General features: G+C 38.7%; 1 protein-coding gene and 1 long non-coding RNA gene across 3 annotated transcripts in view; one reads left to right on the plus strand and one right to left on the minus strand.

The window, feature by feature from the left end:
* LOC144227693 (uncharacterized) overlaps positions 1-15,081 on the minus strand; it is a 36,629-nt gene extending 21,548 nt beyond the window's left edge. For both annotated transcript variants that reach the window (XR_013334017.1, XR_013334016.1), the window contains exons 1-3: positions 14,971-15,081; positions 9,953-10,068; positions 5,441-5,539 (exon numbers count right to left, since the gene is read on the minus strand). This is a non-coding gene — a long non-coding RNA (uncharacterized LOC144227693). The remainder of the gene's footprint in view (positions 1-5,440; positions 5,540-9,952; positions 10,069-14,970) is intronic.
* Positions 15,082-17,651: 2,570 nt separating this feature from the next.
* PTAR1 (protein prenyltransferase alpha subunit repeat containing 1) overlaps positions 17,652-21,435 on the plus strand; it is a 46,830-nt gene continuing 43,046 nt past the window's right edge. The window contains exons 1-3 of the mRNA XM_077759296.1: positions 17,652-17,738; positions 18,329-18,459; positions 20,790-20,855. Coding sequence (XP_077615422.1) covers positions 17,652-17,738; positions 18,329-18,459; positions 20,790-20,855 — 284 coding nt within the window. The remainder of the gene's footprint in view (positions 17,739-18,328; positions 18,460-20,789; positions 20,856-21,435) is intronic.

Here is a 21,435-nt window from a genome sequence, read left to right on the forward strand (position 1 = left end):
GATCTAAAAAAAAAAAGAAACTTCACAGACTTCTATTTCTAAAGTGGTGGGCTAGATTGTTCAATCTACTCTTCCAGCTGAAAACAACTGAAACGCTGGTTTAAGTTTAAAAAATTTCCTCAAAGTACTGAAGAGCTGTCAAGAGACTAGAAACCAAGAGATCAAAAATTAAGGGAAAGGGGAACCCAGGTAGCTAAGTGGAACACCTGACCTCCTTAGCCATGCTCGTCCTCAGGACACTTACTGATCCAGGTACGTGCCCTTTGGTTTTGGCAGTCTTACCTGTAATGGGAACAGATGTCAAGACCAAGGGCCAAGATGGAAGAATCAAATAGGATCTCAAAGGGACACAACGATAAGAGTATGGATAAACCAGACATAGACACACCCTTACTTCTCTCACTCATGCTCATGGCACAACATGGAGCATGGGAGACAGTAAAAGAAAACTACCCTGAGAACTGGAGACCATAGGATGGCCTTAAGACAGTTTATTTTTTTTTCAAAGGTTCATATTCAGGGAACCTAAGCTGTGAATTGGTTTAAGGTGGTGTCAGACTGGTGGTATACCGGGCACCCGAACTAAGCAAATGTAAACCTTTCCATGAAAAAGGTATCTTTATCCTAGTCTTTAAAGAATCCCTTCAAAATGTTTTCTCATGAATGATAAGTCCACAAGGAAACATATCATAAGCAAATAACAAAAATAAGAATTCAAAGAAACATATATACAAAGACTTCAGATATTGGAAATATAACATATAATTATAAAATAAGTACAGTTATTCCCTTTAAACAAATAAAAAGATAACCCTGAAAATATCTGAGAGGAACAGGTAACTCTAAAAACAAATCTACCATATTTATAAAAGAGCTTCTAGAAATAAAAAAAACTGTAATAATGAAATTTAGAATTCTAAACATATTAAACATTAATTAATGGTGATTTAGAAGGAAAAGAGGAAGAAATAGATAATATTTGAAGAAATATTGACTTAAAAACTTCCCAAATTTGATGAAAATTATTATTTAATACATGCAAGAAGCTCAACAAAACTCCAAGAGGGATAAATTCACAGAAAGCACAGCTAGGCACATCATGATCAGAATGTCAGAAGACAAAAGAAAAACTCGAAGGCAGCAAGAGAAAGGTTTCTCAATAGAATTAACACCTGCTTTCTCATCAAAAAACACAGAAGCGAGAAAATAGTGGGATAACATATCCAAATACTAAAAGAAAAAGACTGTCAACCAAGATTCCTACATCCAGCAAAACCATCTGTAAAAAATTAAGGGGAGAAAAAAAAAAAAACATTCCCAGATAAAAACAGGATCTGTCACAAGTATACCTGCCAAATAATTAATATTAAAGGGAATCCTTTAGGCTGAAATGAAAAGACACTAGACAGCAACTCAAATCCACATGAAGAAATATAGATCACTAATAAAAACAACTGGACAGGTAAATGTAAAAACAGTATAAATGTATTTTAAAATTAGAACTCCTTTTTTAAATCTCCTATCTGATTTTAAAACAACTGCATGAAGGAATGATTACAATCAGTGTTGATGGGCATACAATATATAAAGATGCAATATGTATGACACTAATTGCACAAAGGAGAAAGGAGGGAGTGAAAATATATAGGAGCCAAGATTTTGTACCCTACTGTAAATTTTTACTTTGAACAATATTGTTATAAGGCAGGATTTTAATTGCAACCCCTAGGAAACCCAACAAAAATGTAACTCAAAAAACAAATACAATAAAAAAATGACAAGCTAATTAAGATGGTATATCTATTTTAATACAAAAGAAGGAAATAATGGAGGAAAAGAGGAACAAAAGGATATAAGACATATAGAAAAATGCAGATATAAATAATTCCTTATCATTAATTACATTAATGTTAACAGATTAATATCTCCAACCAAAAGACAGATATTGGAAGAATGGATTTCATTTAAAAAGAGGGCATAATCCAATTCTATACTGTCTACATATAAGACACAAACTACAGATTCAAAGACATAAATAACTTGAAGGGAAAAGGATGGGTAATCCCTATCAAAATAACACCAGTATTCTTCAGAGAGCTAGAACAAACCATACTAAAATTTGTATGGAACCAGAAAGACCTCAAATAGCAAAAGCAATCTTGAAGAAGAAAACCAAAGCTGGAGGCATCACAATCCTGGACTTCAAGCAGTATTACAAAGCTGTACCCATCAAGACAGTATGGTACTGGCAAAAAAACAGACACTCAGATCAATCTAACAGAATAGAACACCCAGAAATGGACTCACAAATGTATGGCCAACTCATCTTTGACAACTAGGAAAGAATATCCAAAGGAATGAAGACAGTTTCTTCAGCAAATGGTGCTGGGGAAACTGGACAGCAACATGCAGAAAAATAAACCTGGACCACTTCCTTTAAAAAAAATTTTTTTTAATATTTATTTAGTTTTGAGAGAGAGAGAGAGACAGAGAGAGACAGAGAGAGACAAAGTGCGAGCAGGGGAGGGACAGAGAGAAAAGGAGACACAGAATCTGAAGCAAGCTCCAGACTCTGAGCTGTCAGCACAGAGCCTGATGCAGGGTTTGAGCCCACAAACCATGAGATCAGGACTTGAGCTGAAGTCAGATGCTTAATTGACTGAGCCACCCAGCACTCCTCACCTGGACCACTTTCTTACACCATACACAAAAATAAACTCAAAATGGATGAAAGACCTAAATGTAAGACAGGAAGCCATCAAAATCCTAGAGGAGAAAGCAGACAAAAACCTTTTTGACCTCAGCCACAGCAACTTCTTACTCAACACATCTCTGGAGGCAAGGGAAACAAAGCAAAAATATCAATATAAAAAGCTTCTGCACAGCAAAGGAAACAATCAGCAAAACTAAAAGGCAACTGACAGAATGGGAGAGATATTTGCAAATGACATATCAGATAAAGGGTATCTAAAATCTATAAAGAACTTATAAAACTCAACACCCAAAAAACAAATAATCCAGTGAAGAAATGGGCAGAGGACATGAATAGACACTTCTCCAGAGAAGATATCCAAATGGCCAACCGGCACATGAAAAAATGCTCAACATCACTTATCATCAGGGAAATACAAATCAAAACCACAATGAGCTACCTCCCCACACCTGTCAGAATGGCTAACATTAACAACTCAGGCAACAACAGATGTTGGAGAGGATGCAGAGAAAGAGGATCTCTTTTGCATTGTTGGTGGGAACACAAACTGGTGCAGCCACTCTGGAAAACAGCATGCAGTTTCCTCAGAAAATTAAATATAAAACTACCTTATGACCCAGCAATTGCACTATAGGTATTTATCCAAGGGATACAGGTGTGCTATTTTGAAGATGCACATGCATCCCAATGTTTATAGCAGTGCTATCGACAATAGCCGAAGTATGGAAAGAGTCCAAATGTCCATTGACAGATGAATAGATAAAGAAGATGTGGTATATGCATGTATGTATACACACACACACACACACACACACGCACACACACACACACAGGAATATTACTTGGCAATCAAAAAAGAATGAAATCTTGCCATATGCAATTACGTGGATGGAACTAGAAGGTATTATGCTAAGTCCATCAGAGAATTAGTCCATCAGAGAAAGACAAATATATGACTTCACTCAATGAGGAATTTAAGACACAAAAGAGATAAACATAAGGGAAGGGAAGTAAAAATAATATAAAAAGACGGAGGGGGACAAAAACATAAGAGACTCTTAAATATGGAGAACAAATAGAGGGTTGCTGGAGGGACTGTGGGAAGGGGGATGGGCTAAGTGGGAAAGGGGCATTAAGGAATCTACTCCTGAAATCATTGTTGCATTATATGCTAACTACCTTGGATATAAATTAAAAAATGAATAAATTATAGAAAAAAAAAGAAAAGGATGGGAAATGATACATCACAAAAATGGTATGCAAAAGAGAACTGGAGTGGCTATACTAAAATCACACCAAAAAAAGACTTTAAGACAAAATTTGTCACTAAGGACAAAGAAGGATATTTTACAATGACAAAAGGACTGATCTATCAAGAAGACATAACAATTTTTTAAATGTTTATTCATTTTTGAGAGAGAGAGAGAGAGACAGAGCACGAGTGGGGGAGGGGCAGAGAGAGAGTGGGACAGAATCTGAAGCAGGCTCCAGGCTCCAAGCCATCAGCACAGAGCTCAAGCCAGGGCTCAAACCCACTAACGGCAAGATCATGACCTGAGGGGAACTGGGATAATCAACAGACTGTGCCACTCAGGCACCCCAAGGAAACATAACAATTTTAAACATATATGCAACTATCAACAAAGCCCCAATACACAAGTAAAAACTGACAGAATGGAAAGAAAAAAATAACAACTTAATAATAGGGGTGTTGCGGACGAAATGACACAAAGGACAAGACACACACAAAAGACAAACATACACACAACTCCGGCCGGAGGAACAATTCTACGCAAGCCCCTCTTGCGGTTTATTTTATACCCTGGTAACTGGATACAAACTGAAATCTACAAGATGCATTCCTTTACCAATTAAGGGCAAGTAGCCAAACACATTTCAAGGACAGGGGGGAGCAAAGGGAGGAAGCGACCACAACATGTTTACTAAGAGGCCTGCTCACAATTCCAGCCTTCTCCTTACTTCTAAGGAGGGCATGTTCCCTTGTTTGCGAGCGGACCATTAAACTTGGATATTGTGTGCAGGCCTCCTGGCAGAGCATCCTGTTTGCAGGCATGCTTCGCCCAGGCAGGGAGCCCCGTGTGCAGGCACATCCCCGCGTCCCTAACCACGCTTTCTTGTGGTTACTGTCAGGCTCCCACAAAGGGGCACCTGGATGGCTCAGTTGGTTAAGGGTCCAACTCTTGGTTTCGGGTCAGGTCATGATCTCATGGCTTGTGAGTTTGAGCTGCACGTCTGGCTCTATGCTGACAGTGCAGACCCTGCTTGGGATTATCTCCCTCCTCCTCTGCCTCTCCCCTGCTCACTCGCTCTCTCTCTCTCTCTCAAAATAAATAAATAAACTTTATAAAAATTTTATGAAAGAAGAAACAATATATAAATTCCCATTCATTTATGTGTTGCCGATGGCTGCTTTCATGCTACAACAGCAGAATTGAGTAATGGGAACAGAAGCCATACAACCCCACAAAGTCTAAAATATGTTTGATTTAGCACTTAAAAAAAAGTTTGGAACATTTGGTTTCAGGTCCAAAATGTATAGAGCTTGGAAGTCTTCACCTACCTCTTTACAACAAGACTAAAAGTAAACAAACTGAAAATAAATGACTGTTCTTAGACCCATCACAGAATTAAGATCACAGGAAAAATCATCACCCAGAAATCTGAGAGACAGCCAAACACAGAGAATCACAGCTGAGATAAGCTTACCTGGAGCAAAGATGCTGGAGTCTTAAGTGATCATCTTCACAAACTGCTGGACGCTGCGTGTGTACTAGGTCAAGACTGAGACCTCCTTGGGGACCCAATCTTAGAGGAACACAAACATTCTTATAAGTTTTACCTCAAGGAAACCCCACCAGGTTCTCATGGTAATGCCCCCCATAATACTCACCCATTTTAAATTACCATTTTGAAATACATCCAAAGCCACTAGTGGGGATGAGCACTGGGTGTTATGTGGAAACTAATTTGACAATAAACTATTTGTAAAAAAAAAAAAAAGAAAGAAAGAAAGAAAGAAAGAAAGAAAAAAAAAAAAAAAGAAATATACCCAAAGCATTATCTGTAATAATGGCCAATGCTTCAACTAAAATGATGTTACCAGACCCTTATATGACCCAGGGAAGGGCAATTAGCCAACTCTAGCCCGTCTTGAAATTCTCCCTATTTACTCTAAGAAGAAAAAAAAGCTAAGGAGTACTTCTGAAAGTGATAGCCCAAGGACTGAGGCCCACTAGAGACTGAGGGTCATTCATAAAATTACAGAACAATTCCTCTCCACCAGCACCTTAATGCCACATCAACAGGGTTCCAGTATAATAACTGGATTATAACTGAAAGAGTGTAAAGACACAAATTCTATTTAAGAAGGAATTCTTAGGAAAACCTAAGATGACAGGAGAAAGAAAACAAAAGTGCACTTGAGGAAACTGAGCACTGTGGTCCCTACAACTATAGCTACAGCTGTAACATGAAACACAGTCCAGCTCCTAACCACGTATTCATAAAACTTCTTACTAAAGGCCCATTTCCCTGAGTTTTTATTGTCCCAGATATCTTGTCCATTTTTCAACAAAAGATTACAAGGCATGCTAGAAGGAAAGAAAACAAGCAAACCCAGAATGTGAAGTGACAAAGCTAACACCAGAACCAGATTCAGTAAGGGGTGATGAAAATATTCTGAATTACACAGTGGTGATGGTTGTATAACCTCTTGACTATACGAAAAACAACTAAGTTTTACACTTTAAAAGGGTGAACTTTATGGTATGCGATTATCTCAATTAAAAAGGGTAAAAAAAAAGATTTAACATGATTTGTAACTTTTTCCAAAACAAAAATGTTGCTATACCATCCACACTTACCCAACTTGTGAAAATACATTATAGAATAAAATAAATCTATGAGAATACCAACTGAATGAAAAATTTTAAATACTATTTAAATTTTCACTGTATAACTCTTTGCTACCCATAACATCAACAACAAAAGAGTAAACATATTGTCTTTTCTCCACTCAATAAATATATACTTGGGGTACCTGGGTGGCTCAGTCGGTTAAGCATCCGACTTCAGCTCAGGTCATGATCTCATGGTTCGTGGGTTCAAGCCCCGCATCGGGCTCTGTGCTGACAGCTCTGAGACTAGAGCCTGTTTCAGATTCTGTGTTTCTCTCTCTCTCTGACCCTCCCCTGCTCATGCTGTCTCTCTCTCAGAAATAAATAATAAACATTAAAAAAAATTTAAATAAATAAGTAAATAAATACATACTTAATATCTGCCTCATACAAGAAACTGTACTATATTGTTGGGATACAAAAGTGAAGTTGACAATCCCATAAAACAACATGAAAAGTGTCAAGCATAGACTACATAGAGTACAATGGAGTTAAGAATATGGGAGAGCATTTTCACCTGGGGTGACCAAAGAAGTCTTCATAGTAGAAGTAGCATTTTAATCAAGCTTTTATTTATTCATTTAACCAATGTTGAAATGTTCATTATGCTCAGGTAATATGCCAGGTGCTAGGAAAATAAAATTAAAAATGAAATGGATTCTCTCACCGTGTCATGAAATAGAGCTCAAACTGTGTATGTACAAATATGTGTGCTTATTTACATAAGTAAGGATAACTAACCACAGTATAACATAATGAGAGCACGTTTGAAGAAGGAGTGAATGTCAGCCAAGAAGCATAAACCCCTTCAATGGCTCCCTGCAGCTTTTCAGAAAAATTTCAACTGCAAAAATATGGCCTTGAGTTTCCTATGATTCAGCCTCTGACTAAATTCCTGGGTGACTTCCTCTACTGCTTCTTTATTATATCTACATTATGTGTTGGCTATTCTGTCCTTTCCTATTTCCCCCATCCTTTCCTTTCATCCCTCTATCCATTCATTTAAGTACTAACTGAGAGCCCACTATACATAAAGCAAGGCACAGGGATACAGCACCACGCTGGACAAACAGGGTTCTGGCCCTTGTGGAATGGGTCTTCTATACAAGGATAAAGATTCTGAACTAACAGACAACTGTTAGTTACATGTGATATACATGGTAAGATAATGGAAGAGTCTATGAGTACACAATGATTGTTTTAGTCCTTTCCTCTGAGATATTTGACTTCATGTGCAGTAAGTAGCAAATACTCTTCATTCCTTGGTAAGAATTTATACGACAGAGGAAGGAAGATAAGCCTTAAAACATTCAAGGGACTGCAATCACAGTGAAGTTGCTAAGAGTTCAGTCATCTAGGGCATGTCACAATATTTCTACCAAAGTGAAGGGCAAGTTGCTTCATCCTGCACACTTTGCCACTGAGAAAGAGACACATGGGTCGCTTTGGATTCAGGAGGCAACATGTCCTCTATTTGAATATTCTAGATTGAGTAATTTGCTGAGTAATTCATAGTTTTGAATGGATCCCACAGCTTCCAGGCAAACTGATCTTGGGCCATATGATCCAGAAGACCCAATTGTAGGGAGGAAAAAATCCTGGCAATATCCTCAAGTTAGGGGAAAGGGTTTTATTTTTTTTCCCTTCAGGTTTGGGGGGAAAGCTGCCTATTCATCTTCTACTGATAAATATTACCCTTTTGATAAATAGTTCTAGGCTTGCTACAGGGCTCCCCAGACTAAATACCTGATTCATGGTATACCAGATAACCATGCAACATGAGCTGTCCATGGTGAGCTGTCCAGTATAGCACATAGAAAAGAAAAAGGATATAGAAAGGAAGAAAAACTGGAGGTAGGCAATCATGCTCATAGTTGACATTCAGCTGACAGCAATACTAATTCTGAAATCACTTACCAGTATCAGACCAGTAAAAGTTATTAGTTTGGTCTTCTTTCAGTTACTGAGACATGCTACGTAGGCTCTTTTCGCCTTAGAGCCTTCACACATACTGTTTTCACTGCTGGTGAGGCTCTTTCCCTGCTTTTCACAGGGCCATTTCCTTCTCATCGTTCATGTTTCAGCTTAAGTGTCACCACCCGGAAAAGACGTCCCTGACCACACTGTCTATAACTATGCCCTTACCCCCAGACTGTTATCATCTGTCATGGTACTTTGCCTTTCCCTTCTGTGCCTTGTATCACAATTTGTTGTTATATATTTGTCTGCTTACTTGAATACTGTGCATATCTTCCATCAGACTGTAAGTCCCACAAGAAGACAAGAATAATGTCTGTTTTTCTCACCATCGTATCCACAACCATTGGCACAGTGTCTCACACACAGAAAGTCATTAAAATTTGTGGAATAAATAAGTACAAGTGCTTGGACTCTCCTTTCAGGAATGGTGGTCATCCTGCTCCTTCTATAAACCAAACAGTCCATCTTTTGTACTGGCCTTTTTGCACACCGCTGGTGACTTGGGAGACTTACCAGAGAAATTAAAGGGCCTAAAGTCAGAAGAAATTGGGGAGTTACCCTTTGGCATTTCTTCCTAAAACTTAAAACTATGGACTACACTTCTCTAAAATGCTATACGAAAGCAAGAGCATAATTCAATATTTAAGAAAGAAAGCTTATCATGTATTATGGGTTATTTTGGCCTAATGTCAATTTTGACAAGTCTCAGCACTGGCTTAAAATACGGAAACAAGAAGAAACTGAGAGATATGCAAAATTTTTTGACGAAATTTCTTTTTTTTTTAATTTTTTTTTTTATTTCTAGGAGAGAGACAGAGAGACAGCATGAGCAGGGGAGGGTCAGAGAGAGAGGGAGTCACAGACTGAAACAGGCTCCAGGCTCTGAGCTGGCAGTCAGCACAGAGCCCGACGCGGGGCTCGAACCCACGAACTGTGAGATCATGACCTAAGTGAAAGTCGGACGCTTAACCGACTAAGCCACCCAGGCTCCCCTTTTGTGACCAAATTTCTGCATTGAAAAATTAAGAAGGAGATGAAAGGAGGTAGAGCCTTGTCTTACTTTGAGGCAATTACTGAAGAAGTCTCTTCTGTAGTCAGATGGACCTTTTCCTAATTTTCTAAATTATTTCTTAGCCTAACTCTAAGGTTTTTATTATAGTAATATTCATACTAAAGAATAAATAAAACAGAAAACAAAAAAAAAAAAGCCCTAAGAATGTACTCATAATTGAGAACTAGCTTCATTGAGCCATCCAATAGAAGGCATATTACTAAGAAAATTCCCACAACAATCTGACACCTTCAATATATAAGAAACATTCTTTGCATTGTGGAAACTTACCTATCTCCGTAGCTATTTGCACATACAAGTTCTGGACTGGCTCTTTCTCTCTGTGTTTGTCTCAGACATTACCTTCTGTTCTTTTCTGAAGATTACATCATGGGTCTCCTGGGCCTCTGTGGCAGGAAGAAAGAAGAAGGCCAAGCGAAGGATGACATTTTCAGACTATCGAATGTCAAGAAAAATAAAACATCACTTACTCAGCAACAAAAACCTTATTATGCAACTGGTATCCTCATTTCTGTATCCTCAGGGATTCTAATATCAGCATTAACTGGTTATTTAAGGTCATCTTCATGACTAGCATCTTGATAGCATTTACCAACTCTGTCAGGTTAAAAAAACTTCATGTTTTAAGTAGGAGATTTACAATCAGTGTAATTTTCTTTAAAAATGTTAAACAATAGAGTTTCATATTGAAAGTTAGTATTTACCTTAGACTTAGTTTATTGTTGTGTTTTGAAACTAATTTACTTATTTATTTTAATTTTAGAGAAAGAGAGCATGCATGCAAGTTGGGGAGAAGGGTAGAGTAGGGAGAGAGGGAATCTTTTTTTTTTTTTTTTACAAATAGTTTATTGTCAAATTAGTTTCCACATAACACTCAGTGCTCATCCCCACAAGTGTCCTACTCCATGCCCATCCCTCCTCCCCCCCACATCCATCAGTCCTCAGTTTTTGTCAGCATTCAAGAGTCGAGAGAGGGAATCTTAAGCAGGCTCTGTACTCAGCACAGAGGCCAATGCGGGACTCCATCCCATGACCCTGGGATCATGACCTGAGCTGAAATCAAGAATTGGACACTCAACTGACTGAGCCACCAAGGTGTCCCAATACAATTTACTTGTAATAAGGCTTTCTTTAGTCATAGAAATAAGTAATCATTTATATAGTGCTTCCAAGTTTAAAGATGGTATCAAATGCTTTCTCATCTTTATCTCAACAATTAATGAAAGGCTAACAATATCAACTAAGTGTAAAAAAATAGTACTTTATAGGGGCGCCTGAATAGCTTAGTCATTTGAGCATCTGATTCTTTTTATGGGCTCAGGTTTATATGATCTCAAGTTTCATGAGTTCCAGGCCCCCATTAGGCTCTACACAGATAATACAGAGCCTGCTGGGACTCTCTCTCTCTCCCTCTCTCTGCCCCCCTTCACGTGCATGCATGTTCTTACTCTCAAAATAAATAAATACTTAAAAATAAAAAATTAAAAAAAATCATGCTTCATTATCCATGAAGTTTTCTTTGGGGAAAATAAACCAACACCCTAAGGCAAAGAGTATACCAAAATTCTCCTAAGTTTAATGCATATGCCATTAAAATTCATTTATTGGGGCATCCAGGTGGCTCAGTCAGTTGAGCAACCAACTCTTGATTTCGGTCAGGTCATAATCCTAGGATCATGGGATCAGGCCCTGTGTTGGGATCTGCACTGAGCATGGAGCCTGCTTAAAGTCTTCTCTCTCTCCCTCTTTCTCTCTCCCTCTTTCGGCCCCTCTCCTGCTCATACGTGCACTCTCTCTCCAAAAAAAAAAAAAAAAAAAAAAAATNAAGTGGTATTTAATAAAAACTTCAAAAATGATTATCACTCTTGTAGGCTTTTCTTAAGAATTCATTAAAAGTGGGGCACCTGGGTGGCTTAGTCGGTTAAGCGTCCGACTTTCGCTTANAAAAAAATTCATTAAAAGACATCAATATTGTAGCTTTTTGACTAGCATCCTTATTTCCCTTCTCCTATTTCTTTGTTAGTAATTTCTTGGATTTTATTTATTAAAAAAAATTTTTAAACTTTTTAAAAATTTATTTTTGAGAGACAGAGAGTGAGCAGGGGAGGGAGAGAGGGAGAGAGAGAGAGGGAGAAACAGCATCCGAAGCAGGCTCCAGGCTCTGAGCTGTCAGCACAAAGCCCGATGCAGGGCTCAAACTCAAAACCGTGAGATCATGACCTGAGTCAAAGTCAGTCTCCCAACCAACTGAGCCACCCAGGTGGCCCAGTAATTTCTTTGATTTTAAATTTTATGATAGTGATACAGCTGAAGTTTGGCACACTGTAATTATATAGTTACCCACAATGGTAATACTATTAGGAAGCATTTAAAATTGAACATGTAGTTTTTCTTAATGGTGTAGTTTGTTTTTGCAATAATAGCACAGGATAAGAACATGTTTAGTACTATTTACACTCTATCATGTGTAACATTACTATGGGAAATGGACTTCAACTCAAATAAATAAACGACACAACATAGTAGTAGAAGTAGAGTAACAGAGTGAAGATGGAAACAGATTAGAAGTTTCTTCACAGCTCTTCACCAAAGTAATTACTAGGCTCATCATTAAAATCACCTTGTTGTCTTTTATCCTTCCAAGGTCCTTAACATACATTAGGTTTTTCATTGTAGAAAGTTTGCAACATCCAGAAGAACATAAAGAATGTATATAGGTCTTAATTATCTCCAGTAATTCCATCATACAGAGATAACCATTGTTAGTTAACATTTCAGTTTATAAACTCCCAGTCTATTATATGTTTGTAAATGTGATTACATTGATAGTACATACAATTTGTTTTACATATATATAATTAGGGTTGTCTTGTATGCTGTTTTGGTATTTCGTTTTGTCATTATGTATCTACTTCTTCCCCCATGATCAAATAGTCTAAACTATGAAAAGCATGATTGGGGAAAGGGATGGACTATCAAAATATATTCACAGACATGTGAACAATAACTAGAGGACACTTAAAAATCAATATCTCTAAGAAAACAAATATGCATGAGACAGTTGACTAACAAATACATATATTTTTATCAACATAACCTTTTAAAATTCTTCTTACAAATATTATACTTTTTTCTTTGTGTTACTCAGAAAGTAAAATTCTGCTATAAATATATCTCCCACTAAGAGTTTGGTATATATTCTTTTAATGTGCTTTTAAATAACAAGTAGTATTTGATCTTATAGATTTACTATAATTTACTCATTTCCCAATGTTAGGCACTTAAGGTATTTACAATATTTCATTATTAGCAGTAAATATATTTTGTAGATCCCTGAACATAAATCTTTGACAAAAGATTTCAACAAATCATGCTATTCTTATATTCATATGTACATAATACATATCATTATTAAGTCTCATGAATTTAAATTCTTAACTTCTTTGAACCTATTTCTTTATATGCAAAATCAGGGGGGCTAGATTACAGTTCTAATATGCTCCAATTCTTAAAAAAAATTGAGTTCTAAACATAAATCCTAAATTGGGTGAAACAATTTGTGAATTCTTAGAAGAAATATGAGACATGTTAATTCACGCCTTTCAAACGAGTACAAAGATGTGTGTGCATCTAGGTCTGTGTTTGTGGGGAGGCATAAACAACCATACAGAAAAATTATCTTTCTGGAATATCAATTTTACTCCAGGATATATGGACAAAATTTGTGTCTTTTTCCCGTTGAATATATTAGAGTGAAAATTTTAAATCTCACTAATTTTTTTTTTTTAATGTTCATTTAGTTTTGAGAGACTGAGATTGTGAGTAGGAGGCAAGGGAGAGGGAGACAACAGAGTGAATCCCAAGCAGCCTGGCCTGTGTGGCTCGAACTCCTCAACCGGAGATCACCATCTGAGCCCAAATCAAGAGTTGGACACGTAACCGCCGGAGCCACCCAGGTGTCCCAAAGTCTCACTGATTTTTAAAATAAAAATGAACTCTTTGGGAAAAAATATTCATAATTTTGAGAAGTCAGGATTTATTTTCCGCTTTTGTTAGAAAAGGATGCAAGGCTTCAAGTGAAGAGGAAGACATATCAGTTGTAAGGCAAACCATTTGGGGATTGGTATCACCTTCTTAAGAGTAACTAACATATCTGAAGTAATCCTTGGCCTGGGAATCTAAACACGCATTCACTTCACTGCCTCACTTGGAAACCTGTCAAGAGGTTAAGGTTTGTTTGATTTCACTTTCAAACCTGTCCCATCTTGTTTCTATACAGTTTTATGAAACTTCTAGTTCATTTCTTTTAAAACCAGGCGGCCAGTGTCCAGACAGCAGGTCTAACCTTTCCAAACATACCCACGGGGAGTATCATCCACTGGATATAGTTCACCTCATTAATTTTGCAACCAATGAATGTATGGTTTCTACTCTCACAATCATCAACACTACTTCAAATGCGCCACATTATTTCACATTAAACAGACTACGAGCTCGATTTTAAACAGCTTTTTAGGAGATAGGGATCTCACGGATTAAGCAAAAATAATTGATTTTTCAAAAGCACCCAGATTTTTCTATCACCGAAGGGTGAAGGGAAATCTGACCTATGGAAATTATGGCATTTCAAACTCTAAATGAAAAAGAAAGCTATTTAAAGTTTTCTTTAAAAAAATTATTTGTAGCAGGGCTAATGGCTATTAAGAGCCATTAGCCCATCTAATGGCTGTTAAATTTCGCCAGGGTCTTGGTTTTCTAACTCCAAAATTGACACGCAGCGTTCAGAGCACGCCAAATGATGTACAAAATGAAGTACACTCAAAGGAGAAAGTCTACAACATATTTTCTGTACGTCCACTCCCTGGATTCAGATGGCAAATAACTTTCCTTTCTCTTCCTTTAACGCATTAATTTTTTTAAATTCAGTTTTTGAAAAATGGCTGCTCCGAGGCCGAAACTGGCAAGCGGGTCCAAAAGGAGGTCACCAACACGGTCCAACTGGGGCGCACTCGGCCACCGGCGCCTGTGGGCCGCCTCGTCCCTCCAGCCGGGAAAATAAAGCCAAGAGGCTCCCAAAACTCCCAAAGACTAACAGCGCCAAAGGGCCCGCGCCCTCAGTTACACTTTCCTCCAGAAGCTCCCGGGGGCTGGTTCCCAGGGCAGCGGGCAGTGGGTGGCCCCGGCGGGTTCAGACCGACTCCGGCTCCGGAAGATTGACTATAGCAAGACTCCTCCCTCCTCGACCCTGAGTGAACTACAAATTAACATAAAACGTGTAAAACAGCGACCTCAAGTAACTCTGCAGCATCTTCCGGGACGCTTAGAAACTCGGGTACCAGCGAAAGTCGGGAACCAACCAGGCGGCCTCAGCCCCAGTGGGCGGCTGGCGCCACGCCCCGGCCTCCGGCGGCNGTCGCGGGCGAGTCCCTAGAAGTGACCTCGGAAAATCGGAACGGAGCGACTTTTCTGGCCCTCCTTCCCTAGGAGTTCTCGCAACTCGAAGGACTTCACCGGTGTGTCCGCATCCTACATCCGTGTAAGGCACACGGGCACACACAGTGTGGGGCCGTAGGTGCGTTGTAAAGACAACTCTTTGGAGGTTCATCCGGACCGGTGATCAGGGGTGGGGGCGGGTTGTCACCGATCATCTTATTTTCAGTGGACCGGGAAACCCTCAGCGTAGTAGCCAAAGGTAGTTTGGGGCTGCTGTTGACTTTTGGCTCTCTAGTCCCAAGATCGTGGAGGGACTCCGATGGAAGCCTCCTGCTTTGGAGGTGATGAGAGCATTCTCAGGAGTGTAGTAGCTTCGGTAGGCACCGGATGGGTCTGGTGTAAAGCGGATGAGACCTTGACACTTTGTAGCATTGGCTGATTCATAGTTACCGGGAACATAACTAACTCTGTTCTTATCCTGACGCTGCTGCGCTCTTTAAGTAGGACACCACAGCACTAACACGTATCGTTCCCACCTTCCTTTTCATGGTACTTGGAGTACTCCGGGAAGATACTAGAAGACGCTGTATTCTTTCTGACACTTCTGCTTTAATGTAACGAGTGGAAAAGGAAGCTAAAAAAAGATATGTCTACAGTATCCAGAAAAGCAGGGAGAAGCAAGAGTGTTTAATTACCACCCTTCTCTCCTCGCCCCCTCCCGCACCAAAAGAAAGAATCACAGAATCCAGTTTTACATTACTGTATTTGTCTTTTTCTAATTGTAGGGTTTTTCTTTTAATATTTTCTTTTTCATTGATTTTTATGTTTTAAAGTTTAAGAGAGAGAGATGGAGAGCACACACATGCATACGAGTTGGGGAGGGGCAGAGAGAGAGAGAGAGAGAGAGGGAGAGGGAGGGAGAGAGAGAATCCAGAGCAGGCTCCACATTGTCAGCACAGAGCCCAGTGCAGGGCCTGAACCTATGAACCATGAGGTCATGACCTGAGCTGAAACCCGGAGTCAGATGCTTAACCGACTGAGCCACCCAGGAGCCCCTAATAATTTAGTTTTTAAACTGGAACACATGAACACTTACCCTTTTCAAGCATTTTAAGCCCTTAAGCTTTTCTGCTTAAAGAAGTTAGTAGATCTACATCTAAATGAAGTGTTCGTCTACCTCACAGTGGTGCTTCTAAAAATTAACCCCTCAGCCATCTTGCACCCGCCCGGCACACAACTGGAGACCGGTAACCGAGCCTCTTTTAAAACAAAAGGCTTCTGGCCTCAAAACACACCTGCCATCTCTGACAGTGTCCACTTCCTTTCCCCCTTGTGACTGCTGCCCTTTTTTTAAAGTGAGTGTTTGGAATGATTTCCTGGCAGTAACCATAGTGGGTCCTGGGTCCTCTAAAGAATGCTTTGATGCCTTGTAGATCAGTCTTTCAGTCCCTTTTTGAGAATGAGAGCTGGAGTGTAAATAAGACAACCTCAAAAAAAAAAAAAAGTTGGGTAAGTGAAAGGCCTATTTTATCATCCCTGATGTTGTTTTTCTTGAAGAAATTATAGCAGAGATTAGAAAAAAAGTCTAAAAAGTACAGTAGTTTCTCTTCTCTGGGGTAGATTTGAAAAGCACATCAGTGTTTTATATTTGAAGAAACAGATTGAGTGTTCACTGGCTTGATGGGTTGAGACAATGCGTTTTGGATCATATCTCTGTTCTTCTGGATCATATTTATTGAAACTCATCAAGGACTTTGATAACCCCAATCATTTTTTTTAATGGTGAAATCTCATGCTATCAGTGCATAATTTCATATTATTATTTTTTTAAATGTCTTATTTTTGAGAGGGAGAGAGGGAGACAGCATGAGCAGGGGAGGAGCAGAGAAAGAGGGAGACACAGAATCCAAAGACAGGCTCCAGGCTCTGAGCTGTCAGCACAGAACCCGACGTGGGGCTTGAACCCACGAACCGTGAGATCGTGACCTGAGCCGAAGTTGGACACTTAACTGACTGAGCCACCTGGGAGTCCCCATAATTTTATACTATTAATAAGCATTTAGATCATTCAAGATTTAATAGTTTGAAATAGGTTGAGGATTTGAAATAATTTGAAATGATACATACTATAGGTCTGAAGAACTTAAATAACTCACTGCTTATAGTTAATCTTCAGCTATATTTTAGTATATGTTTCCTACAAAAATGACATTTTCAGTAATATTACTATGCAGATTCTTTAAAAATGTCTGAGTTGCATTTTTCAAAATTGCTTGTACTTCTTCCCCTAATCTGGCTGCCTTACTTGCAAAATAAACAGGCTCTCTTCCTGGTTAAAAGGAAAAAAAAGACACCATTTATCTTGAAAGTTAGTACCTAACCGCTTTTCAGTATGACCGAGAAAAGTTTTTCATTCTTTACTCTCTGTTTTCTTTTTTCATCAAACACAAGATAGCTTGTAATTTTATTAGACAACATCCACTCCATTAAACATACTGACTTCGTTTCTGTAAGTATGCCTCCCCAGGAGTCGAACATGCGTCGGGTAAGATGTCGACTTTGTTACAGGTGGATGCGGATAGGTTACCCTCTGTCAACCTCAGTTTCCTCTGGGTCTGGCAAGGTTGGTAAGAAAATAGGAAGGTCATGTCACGCGATGGCTTGCCCGTAGCTGCCACTTGGTAAATATTAGATTTAAGCTGAATTTCTGTATTCCTCAGAAAACCATATTGGCCAACTGAATGATGAATGTGAAGTACTTTATACACCAAAAAATAACATAAAATGTTGTCTATATGGCTGACTGTTAGAGAATACCACTAGAAAAACAGCTGAAGGTTTGACCCAGGGACTAACAATAGTTTAACAGTATAGACCTTTGCTAATGTGGAAGATAGCTGTTTATGGTGTAATTAGGGTCATGTCAAAGGTTTCTTATCTACGGAGTTATTTTTTTATTACTCTTTAAAATATTTATTGAACTCTCACCGTTTATGAGATGCTGTAGGTAGTCCAGCGGTATGGAATAGGAAGCAGTATAAAATAAAGTTCTTATACTCAAGGGACAGAAATATCTATGATGGTGGATTTGCCGTGTGCTGTCCAGTGTGGTAGTCACTAGGCATGTGTAACTATAGAATGCTTGGAATGGTGCTAATGTGAATGAGGAACTGAATTTTAAATTTTATTTCATGTTATTTGACTTGTACATAGTGTCAAATGTGCCTAGTGACCGCTGTACTGCACACCATAGCTCTAGATAGAGACCTAAGACCCACCTGCATGAATAGTAAATTACTGTTTACTGCAAAGCAGTTCGTGGTGAAGGCTGGGCTAGCAGCATGGTGAGCAAGTGCTGTGTGAGTGTATTAGATGGAGAAGGAAGGCTTTGTAGGTCTAGGCCAGGGCCCTTAGGGCAGGTGGATTTTAAGCTGAACTTTGAAGGCTGGGTAGGATTTATAGTTCCAGGGAGGGAGCCACCTCCACATCGAACTGGAAATTAACCTGAAGCAGCAAAAGATGATAGATACAGTAGAGTCAGATTGTGGAGGTCCTTGACTATGTGGCTGAATTTCTTTCATCCCATGTTTGCATTCAGCAGAAGAGTAGCTGTATTTCACAGATAGAATTCTAGCCCCTCAGTGTGTAGGTCTAGGAGTGGGGCGAACAGTCGTGAACATCTCACTCATGGTCCTTAGCCCAGTGGAACAAACCACACAGATTATGAAGAGCCTGAAAGAAGAAGAAGGATATTTGAAGGAATGATAACTGAGAGGCCTAATTCATATTTGAAGCTTGAGATAGTTCTTTGGAGGAAATAGCAGTTAAATTGAGACATGAGGGATAGATAAGAGTTGGGTCAGGAAAAATACACTTCCTAGGCAGTGGATAAGCCCCAGTGGAAATTTTTTGAGTAAGGGAGGAGTGAGGAAAGGCAAATCTGTAAGTTGAACTGAAGAGTAGGAAACCACAATACCTAAATTGTCTTTTTATACTTGATTTTTTACCTGTTTCTTTAAATAATAGAATAGTTGTAAAAGTTAGGATTTGAATCTTGGCCTGTCAATTAGTAGCTGGGTAGACTTGGAACTATTTTATCTATAAAGTGGGGTTAAAATTTCTACTTAATAAGATTATTGTATGAAACAAACAAAATAATTTATGTAAAACCAAACACAGAGCAGAGTACACAATGAACACTCAATAAATAAACAGTAACAATTTATGTAGCTGTTTTAAAAATAAGTCCAGGAAGTGATATGTGAAATGAGTACTCTTTCGAATTGAGAATACTTATGAAGTTTCTGAAACAATTTAATCACTGGTAGTTTTAATTGTCGATATGAAAGGGTCAGTTCCTTTAGATATTTCACTAAATCTTCTTTTTAGTCATTTTAGAAAGAATTCTAGGGGCACCTGGGTGGCTCAGTCGGTTAAGCGTCCGACTTCGGCTCGGGTCATGATCTTGCAGTTCGTGGGTTTGGGCCCCGCGTTGGGCTCTGGGCTGACAGCTCAGAGCCTGGAGCCTGCTTTGGATTCTGTGTCTCCCTCTCTCTCTGACCCTCCCCTGCTCACGCTGCCTCCCTCCCTCCCTCCCTCTCTCTCTCTCTCTTTCTCTCTCTCACTCTCTGTCTCTCTCTCAGAGATAAATGAAATATTAAAAATTTTTTTTTAAAAAAAGAAAGAATTCTAGGGTAAATAAATAACAAAATGACTATTAGATTAAGAAGTTTATACTATTTCCAGAATCCTTGGGCTTGTTTTGTGTGTGGTCGCTCCAAATTACAGAGTTCAGTTTAGTATTTGGGGACCATTCTTCCCACCCAGAAGGGAAACTGGGTGATACTACGTTTGAAATTACTATGTGGGCCTGCTCTAATTGAGGATGTTTCTAAAAAGTGCAGACAAGGGAAGCTGTCCAAACATCAGGAACAAAGTCAGTATCAGTGTTATATGAACCTTGAACTTCCTCTGGAAGCCAGTGGATCCCTGCTTAGAGTGAAGCACTTAGAAAGCTATACGTTGCTAAGGATGATCTTTTTAAATGTGTTGGTTCATTCCATTTTGCTGTGTTTTTGGAGCAGCCTTTGAAGGTAACCTAAAAAGTGAGCTTCATGGGCTCTCTGAGAATATTAGAACTTTTTCACCATTGCAAACCTTCATTCCTTTAAAAATCCTGTGACATTGGTTATACAGGTTTTGAGTGTCCTTGTTAAACACCAGGAATTTAATTGCCAGAAACCCGAAAAATAAAAGACTGGAGTGGTGGTGAAAGAGTCAGAAATTTCTCTTATAACATTATTTCACAAGGAGATAACTGGAGTTGTATTTGATATTTATAGCACATTCATTCCAACTATGAATATCAATGTATAGAATTTTATATCAATATATAAAATTAATTATGTAGGAAAATGTTTAATGTGAATTGTTAAGTTTTTAAAAAGGATTGTAGGAAAGTATGTGTAGAGGGATGACAAAAGACGTTTAGTTTGTTTTTTCCCCACGAGTTTTCTAACTTTTCTTGAGTATGAAATTAGGATTTAAATAGCCAGAAGTCTTCCCAGAAATCCAGAAGGAATTGATCTAAATTCTGCTTGCTTTCACTGATGTTTTTATCATTAGCTTCATGGGTTTGGGGCTGACTATTAAGAGATCCAGATTTTTAACTTAGCGTTAGCAATGTGACCTTGATTGATCATCTTAACCTCAGTGGACCTCGGTTTCCTTGTCTGATAAAGTGAGATACTGGGGGAATGTGGTCCCTTTCCATTTAAAAATGATTCTGGAATCCTATTCTAAATTGTCTGAAAAAAAAAGTGGACTATGACCTCAGGGACTCAGCATAGAAGAAGCCTGAAGTCAAACACACTGTTAACTTGGGAGCTTACTGACCTACCTATCTTTCTAAAGTAAATGTTATATTTTTAGAAAGCAGCAAAGCACTGTATTTTAGTGTCAAATAATGACAAAGGCTTAACTTTTTTGCTTCAGCTTCCTGTCTATTAATCAAGTAACTTTTCTGTTTGGCCTCAGGCTCTTAACTGAATTACAGATAATACACTTCATCTTTGCCTGTCACTTTATAGCTGACCACATGCTTTACCTTGTAATGTTTGCTCTTCCTCGCAGGCATTGTTTTTCCTTTATTTCAGATAAGGGTACTGATGACCCGTGACTTGCCACATTCACATTTGACTGTTAGAGGTAGAGTGGAGGCTAGGGAGCACCCTGGACCTTGGAAGATTGAGTGCTTTTGTCTACATCCTGCTACCTCTCTTTTGATGTTTGTTTCCCCCTGATGTTGCCATTTTCATTCT

The sequence above is a fragment of the Crocuta crocuta genome, unplaced genomic scaffold, assembly GCF_008692635.1.
Source record: "Crocuta crocuta isolate KB4526 unplaced genomic scaffold, BGI_CrCroc_1.0 scaffold41, whole genome shotgun sequence".
Taxonomy (NCBI): domain Eukaryota; kingdom Metazoa; phylum Chordata; class Mammalia; order Carnivora; family Hyaenidae; genus Crocuta; species Crocuta crocuta.